General features: G+C 31.4%; 1 protein-coding gene across 3 annotated transcripts; it reads left to right on the forward strand.

The window, feature by feature from the left end:
* The first annotated feature begins 1,385 nt into the window (after positions 1–1,385).
* LOC100260043 (hypersensitive-induced response protein 4) lies at positions 1,386–7,998 on the forward strand. Of its 3 annotated transcripts, none has more exons than XM_010664080.3 (6): positions 1,454–1,797; positions 4,765–4,885; positions 5,012–5,103; positions 6,271–6,367; positions 7,062–7,451; positions 7,535–7,828. In XM_010664080.3, exons 1-5 carry the CDS (start codon positions 1,609–1,611, stop codon positions 7,430–7,432), a joined length of 870 nt encoding a protein of 289 aa, XP_010662382.1. In that variant the 5' UTR covers positions 1,454–1,608; the 3' UTR covers positions 7,433–7,451; positions 7,535–7,828. The 3 variants fall into 3 exon arrangements, with proteins under 3 accessions (XP_002266655.1, XP_010662382.1, XP_059589602.1); XM_059733619.1 differs by lacking the exon at positions 7,535–7,828 and adding an exon at positions 7,853–7,998 and having other exon boundaries at positions 1,467–1,797; XM_002266619.4 differs by having other exon boundaries at positions 1,386–1,797; positions 7,062–7,828.
* The last annotated feature ends 395 nt before the right edge of the window (positions 7,999–8,393 follow it).

The following is an 8,393-nucleotide window of genomic DNA, read 5'->3' on the forward strand; positions in this document are numbered from 1 at the left end:
CATTGATTTGGTCTAAATTCTCGTAATAAGTGATATAATTTATGAATTTTAAATTATTTTTAAATACTATTAAAATCATTAAAGAATCAATGTATTAAAAATTCAAAGAATACCATTGTTTAAAGAAAAAAAAAGTGACATCATCACTTTGGACAAGTTTTGATCAAAGAAATTCTTATATTAATTGCTCAAATTTTTTAGTCTTAAATTATTTTAAAAATTATTGAACTTATTAATGAATTTAATACATTAATTCTCATTTGATTCAAGAAAATTAGCTATGGGAAAAAAATGGAAAAGGGCATAATCTTAAGATATGTAAGGAAAAGAAAATAAAGAAAAAAATTTGATTTAAATTTTTTTTAAATTCATTTTCACTTATTTTTATTTTCTTTATAAAAATTAAACATTTTTTAAAATATAAATTTATAACTCATTTTAGTTGTATTTATTTATTTTTTTCAATTTTTTTATGTTGTATATCTAAAAAAAAGAATTTATAACTAATTTTAATTATATTTAATTTTTTTTTATGTTTTTCATGATAAATCAAATATAGAAAAAATTATTCTTTTCTAAAATAAAATATAGTTGACAATGCCTCCTTTCATAACAATTCATTTTCCTTTATTGACGAAAATTTGTTTAAGCCATATATTAAAAAAGAATTTACAACTAATTTTAATTATATTTGATATTTTTATAATAAATCAAATATAGAAAAAACCATTTTTAAATATGAGTTTTTTCTTTTTCTTAAACAAAATATAGTTGAGAATGCTCTAGAGTTTTTTTTTTTATTTAATTTTTTTTGTTTTTTTTATGTCATATACCTAAAAAAAGGAATTTATAAATAATCTTAATTATATTTGATTTTTTTTTTAATGTTTTTCATGATAAATCAAATTTAGAAAAATCACTTTTTAATATGATTTTTTTTCTTGAAATAAAATATAACATAATAATATGTTTACACAATTCATTTTCCTTTGTTGACAATTTTTTTATTTTTTTATTTTATGTTATGTATCTAAAAAAGGAAAAAGAGGGCATGTTTGGAACTGACTTTGAAAACACTTTTTTATTTTTTGGAACAAAAAAGTATAGAAAATATGTTGAACAACTAAAAGCTATTTTTTATTTTCTATTTTAGTTGTTTTGTATTTTTCAATTGTTTTCTGAGAATTGTTTTAAAAAATAATTATATAAATAAATAAAATAATTTAAAATAAAATATTAAATATAAAAATTATTTTTAAAGTATATTTAAAATTATTAAAAACAGTTTAAAACATTTTAGATTCCTAAACATATTTTTATTTTATAAAAATTAAATAATAATTTTAAAAATACTCAAAAACTGTTTTAAAAAACAGTTACGAAACTGTTTTTGAAAACTAATACCAAGCACTTTCATAAGATATTTATGGGTATACAATGGGATACTTATCGGACCATAAAGTATTTAAGTAATAATTCAGATATTTCATTGCAGCTGCAAAGAACTTTCCAATCTTAGCCACTTGTCTTTCTGCCTCTGTAATCTTCCTTCGACAAGGGAACAAAGGCGGAATCCTAGAGAGAGAAAAAGAAACCCTAAGAGAGAGAATGGGGAACCTGTGTTGTATGGCGTGTGTAGACCAAGCCAGCATAGGGGTGGTGGAGAGATGGGGTCGCTTCGACAAATTGGCTCAGCCTGGCTTCCACTTCTTCAATCCTTTAGCCGGTGAGTGTCTCGCCGGCCTTTTGTCCACCCGGATCAGTTCTCTCGATGTCCGCATCGAAACCAAGACCAAGGTATTTGTTTTTTCTCTTCTTTTTGGGGGCTGGGGGTGCTGTTTGATTCTCGAGAAAATGAATGAAAATGGGTTTGGAATATTATGCTTTATGCTTTTTTTTTCTTTTTGGTGTTTTTAAAATTGAAATATCAAAATATTGGCTTTGCTAAGCGGAATTAGGAAGCCTTAGCCTCAGAGTTTTGGTTTCTTCCCCCCTTTTTTTTTTTGCATTTTCACGGAAACCAAACATGGACTTTTGCATCTATACGCTTCTCTCCAGAATTGACTGGTTAATTGGTGTTACGTATTGCGATTGCATCATCGATGAGTAATTAACATGTTGAATATGTTTGTCGATTAGGATCCTGAATTTGATGCAACCTATTGCATTGTACTTTGTAATTTTATTCACTTTGGATCAAAACTTTCCATTTCTTATTTCAATTGTAAGGAAGAATAGCATTCGATGACTTATCTTAGTAGCAATAAACTTTTAGTTTGAAAAGCATAAATATGTTTAAAGCTAAAAACTTTGAAAATTAGATTTGTAGGGTTCAAGATTCTGGGAGTAGATCGGTATGGTTTTGGCTGAATTCAGGTTTGGATGCAATGTACAGGTTGAAGTTGGTTGAATTGAATGAAAGAAATTTTTGTTTGAACCTGAAAAGGAGGGATACAATTTGCTCTCGCAGGATATGTACTTTGGAGTTTAACAGTGGATGCGAATGCTTTATTTGAGAAGAGAACATCTCTTCAGCTGCGCCATGTATGAATGGACAATTGAGAATATGGAGATGCTTTAAAGTACTTTCTGTTGGTCTAGATAATAGTGCGGTGCCCAAGGGGATTATTAAGCTTTTGTTATGGAAATCTATTCTTTGTTGTGCAGCATTGTTGTTGAGATATGTACTTGCTGCTAGTGTTATGCCACATCATCACAGTCATGAATTGATCCTATTTTTACTTATGCAGAATGTGGACTGGGTGACATAATCATTGCTAGACCTGTTATAGGTAGATGCCATGATACAAACTATGGGGCAAGCCTCTCACTTTTGAAATCATAATTTTTAAATCTTCAATCATAGGCAATGGGTGTAGGCATCATGATCTGTTTGGGAGCAGTAATCAACTTTATTTTGATTACATATTCCTAAAAATTCACCGTGGTTGTAGATGAGAAGAAAGCAAGAATACAAACAAACATGGACGATTATTTTAATTAGGTGATCATTTTTTTTATAAGAGAATGTATTAAAAGTGCACAAGAGTACAACGTATACTATGATGATTGAAAAGAGCAAAACAAAAAAGAGGGAAAACAAAAAAAATACTCCCTCCCTCAACAAGAACCCATCCAATCTACACAATCAATTATGGACAAAGTACTTATATTTATGCACACCTGAATCCACATAACAAGATTGTTAAGGAATGAACTTTTAAGTCCGACAATCTCACAGTTGAGATACTGATTAGGTGATTATGTGGATGAATTTTGAACAATCTCACAATTGAGATGCTGATGGACTAAAAGAATTGAAAAGCATGTCTCCTTCAATTTCCAGCCTGTAGCTTTAAGCATGTTATATGAGACAATCAATTGTATCTTAGCACTTGCAGGAGTCTTGAATAGGCTTCCTGCAACAGTTCAAGAAGCTGTCTTGTCCAAGATATGGATATTTAAAAAATCTTATCATTTAGCAACTAATCCAAGCAACAACTAGGTACACCTCATTCCTCCCCAACACCAAATAATTCTAAAATGAATCTGATACCTAGATTCAAGGAACCAAGTAGAATGTGGTGATTCAATTGCAGAAGTATAACCTTTTGACATTTTACCATTCTCTTCTTCCTTTGCCTTGTTGCTTCCTTAGTGATAGTAATTTCTTTGGTTCCATTTGCATGTTATTTTCCACATGTAAACAATACATATAGAAAGAGCATGGTAAGTTGTTGTCTTTTTTTATAATAATAATTAAAAAGAAAAGAGTCAATAAATTGTCTCTAGTGCAACCAGTGATCCACATATAACAAAAATTCTGTAATGGTGCTAGGTACTCAATTGAAACTAATAGATGTTCCTTCAGGCTGAAAAATCTCAAAAATAAATAAAATAAAAAATGAAAAAAAAACATAAAAATTAATCCTCTTTGCCATTGTGGGCCTATTTATATGATCTTTTTATTTATTTATTTTAAACAGGATAGTCCTGTGATGATTTGCTCACCGTTCTTTCTCATTGAGGTCCATGTCTTACTCTTAGTCATGGTATATGATGTCCTTGCCTATTGCTTCAACCCATAATTTTTTTTTTTTTTCTTTTTTGAGCTTAGCAACTTAAACTAGAACTTCGTAATCATATCGCTCCTAGCGCTAGCCTTTGAGGCTTGTCTCAGGTGGCAAGGGCTTAAGGTGGAGATGTGGGAGGTTCTAGATTCGAGTCCTAGAAGGGACAAATAAAAACATATGACTCCTTGTTCTATATCTTTTTGCATTGCCATATCCAAGCCAAGTTGCATTAGGTTGACACTTTGCATAAAACCAAATGAAGGAAAGTAAGGAACTTTAAGATAATGGCCATTAATGAAGAAATGGAAGTGAAGTTCAAAATCGAATTTCATTCTTCTTAACCTTTGACTGGTTTTCAATTAGTTTTAAATTCTTAAGGCACCCAATCACCCCACATGAATGCTTTACTGCATTCTTTTGTCAGTGATTGAAGACAAAATTGTTGAAATGCAATACCAAGGCTTGTAATTATAGCAGTTATGTGCTATCGTACTCTATGCTATGTTCAGATGCTTGGCAGGTATACTTCTTCAATAAGCTGTTCCATTATAAATGTATGTGATGAGAAGGAAAGCCTTGTCAGGCTAGTAAAGATTCTTGTGCATATTTATATAGTTCAAAATATTAGTTGTCTTGTAAAGCATTAGATTGCCTTTCAAAAGAACAGGTATAATGATTTTATGTTCTGCAGGACAATGTATTTGTTCAAATGCTTTGCTCAATCCAATATCGTGTGATTAAAGAAAATGCGGATGATGCCTTTTATGAGTTACAGAACCCCAAAGAGCAGATTCAGGCTTTTGTGTTTGATGGTAACTTTTGCATGGTTATCTGGAAATTTTTAGCCATATTATGCAGTAAATTTTCTGGTTTTTTGGTTTCTTTCACCCTTGATTCTTGATGCTATTCTGATGATGCATTTTGTTGTGTGTTGCAAGTGGTTCGAGCTCATGTTCCAAGAATGACTTTGGATGAGCTGTTTGAACAAAAGGGTGATGTTGCTCAAACCGTCTTGGAGGAGCTTGAGAAGGTAATTTGATGCTGTTACAGATGATTGAATGGTTAATAGTGATATGCCAAGTTTTATGGAAAGATGCATATTAAATTGACCTATATTTTGGTTCATTCAATTGCCTGTACTTGATACAAGTTTATAGTTTTTTCTTGTTTTTCCTTTTTTAAAAACTCCCTCTCAACTATATTTTTCTCTCAACAATTAGAACTAATAGCCAGCCATTGACACATTTAGGGAACTACACCACCTTCCACCAACTAATTGGTCCAAAAAATTTTTCCTTTTGGAGTTTCTCTGGCATTTAGAATGTGAGACAATATTTAACTAGAAATCTTATGGAATCAATACATCTTTCTAAGCTCAACTTGCTTTCTAATTTATTTGCTTCTGTGTTATAGTTTCCTTTTTAATCTTAGAAAACTAGTTCAAGGATGACTTACAGCAAGTCCGGAACTGGAGAAAAAGGTTTTAGTGGGTAATCTATTCATGTGGCATCCTGCTTCAGAGCTCTTCTAGTCCTCATCACAGAATTTTTTTGAAGTTAATTAGTCTTTCAAAAGCTTGCTAGATTATGATTTCTATGTTTTAATGTTTCCTCATTTCCATTTCCATTACCAGCTATACTAATGCTTTTATGTTCTCTTTATTTTCAGTGATTCATATACTTTCCCTGCTTTATTGGGTTCTTATTGTGCTGTTGCCTCTCCCTTTTTCTATTAAAATGGAAACAAGATCTTAGCTTGAATGATTTTGTTTAAAAACTTTTATGCCTTGCCTTATGGGAGCATGAGGAAATAAAATAGGAGAAACTTTTTTTTTTCCTGGAATTTTGAAGTGTATTATCTTCACATTTTGAAATGGAGGAGATAGCTGTGAATCCATGATCCTATCCATTTCATTGTAACTTTTAGTTTCCCCTCAATGATTCTTAAATTACTGTTCTTTGTTTAACTTCTGTATGCATTTTATTGGATTATTTGAATTAGTTGCAGTTGACTTTAGGGTATTAGTCATCAACTTATCATCTGGTGGTATCACCGTCACACTTTTTTGTCACCTTATTTAAGATGCTGGAGAATCTTCTTTCTATCTTCTGCCATTGCATAACTGAACAAAATTTTGTGCACTAAAAGCAACTTTATTTTTCTAAAATATCTATTATATGTTGAAAACATGGATCAGGTGATGGGAGCTTACGGATATAACATAGAGCACATACTGATGGTTGATATTATACCTGATGCTTCTGTACGCAAGGCAATGAATGAGATAAATGCAGGTTTTGACCTTCTACTGTTTTTTTCTTGTTCTTATTGCAACTGGACAAATTTTCTCATTCAAACTTCCAATGTAGGTAGAATGGATTTTCAATATCCAGATATAAACTATAAACTCTTCCACTTCTTAATAAGGATGAAACAAATTATGTTTTAGTAGAATAAGAAGGGTGTTAAGTGCTGGATTAAAAGCTTAATGTTGGTATCCAGTTTTAGAGCAAATTTGAAAGAAATCTACAGAATATAGCTCCTTGTATCTGAAATGTAAGTATACAGTTTGTGAGAGCTAATTTAAAAGAATGCTAATGTAAGTAAACAATCTGTAATATATGTAACAAGAGTGACATTTTGGCCTGTTTTCTTTATATATCTCCTCTCAATCATGAGCTAATTTGAAAGAATGCTAGTGTAAATAAAGCATCTTTAGTGTAAGTAAAGAGAATGAAATTTTGGCATCCTTTCTACAGTATTCCTGAATTAGTCATGGTTCTTTCCAACTTGATCAATTCTGTAATGGAAGTATGTTTCCTTTCCCTACCCTAAGACCTATATTTATTTCTCTACTGAAATTGATCCTTAATATTTTCCCAATTCTTTACATTCTATATTTCTGTTGGGTCCCCTGATTCCGCAGCATGCATGAGTCATGTGACCGCACCTGCAACTGTACTACACAGCATTATTTTTGTCTTACAGCTCAAAGGCTTCAGCTTGCTAATGTATACAAGGGAGAGGCTGAAAAGATCCTCCAAGTTAAGAAGGCAGAGGCTGAAGCTGAAGCCAAGTACCTAGGTGGGGTAGGTGTAGCCAAGCAGAGGCAGGCAATCACTGATGGCTTGAGAGAGAACATCTTGAACTTCTCCAACAAGGTGGATGGTACCTCAGCTAAGGAGGTGATGGATCTCATCATGGTCACCCAATACTTTGACACCATCAAAGACCTTGGGAACTCATCAAAGAATACGACTGTTTTCATACCTCATGGCCCTGGTCATGTCAGGGATATTGGTTCACAGATTCGCAATGGGATGATGGAGGCATCCAGTGCTCAGCTGAATGTGGAGTAGTAGTCTGCCCAATTCATAGGTACCATCTGAAACTGTCTTCCCTGTCTCATAGTGTCAACAAATAGTTACATTTCTGTTTTAATAGACAAATAACTTTCACAGGAAGACCGAATAGGTCAAATAAAATGGTGGTAGAGTGGGTGCTTGTGGAGAGGAGAGTTATAGGGGACCGATACGCGGTTATGTGTACGAAAGGGGGTGTAAATAAGTTCTATTTGCTTTTATTTATTTCTTCGAACATTTTTCTTGAAGATGTGTCATGGTATATGTGATTCCATAGTTGTATAGAGATGATTCATGTTGGTGATGGTACTGAGGTTGGAACAAGGATTCTTGATTTTATTGTTGGACATATCTTAGTATTTCCTATGCTTCAATTTTATTTCCTTTCTTCTATTGGTTTTCTCTTTCTTTCCTCAGTCTTGAACAAAAACGACTAACTGCGGTGGTCTCCAGCACCCTGTGCCTTGGCTCCTCACAGGTGTATTCATGCTGTTTTCCGTTTACAACCATATCCCATCCTACAAAGTCCCTGTTCCAACCATTAGAGTCTCTGAAAAATTTCCCATGTGCAAGATGATTTATTGAACTAAAAACAAGAAATTAAAAAAATAGTTTTTAAGAAATGTTAAAGGATTTTATTAAAAATGATTTTGAATTAATAATTTCAATTTATTTATTTATAAGAAAAAAAAATTTATTTTCTCAATTTCATTTGAATTCAATTTTCAAAAAAGTTATTTACACTTATTGTATCAAAAAAATTTATTACAAAATTTCAATTTGACAACAAAATTATTTTACTTGCTTTTAAAAAAATGAATGAATTTTACAATTTTATTTGCAAAAAGTATTTCAATTCAATTTTAAATTTTAAAAAAAGAACTTCAAAATTTTATATTTGATTCAAAGAAATAATTTTACATTTTCACTGTTTTATTTAAAATGAAAGAATTTTACT

Source organism: Vitis vinifera, chromosome 16 (genome assembly GCF_030704535.1).
Source record: "Vitis vinifera cultivar Pinot Noir 40024 chromosome 16, ASM3070453v1".
Classification (NCBI taxonomy): domain Eukaryota; kingdom Viridiplantae; phylum Streptophyta; class Magnoliopsida; order Vitales; family Vitaceae; genus Vitis; species Vitis vinifera.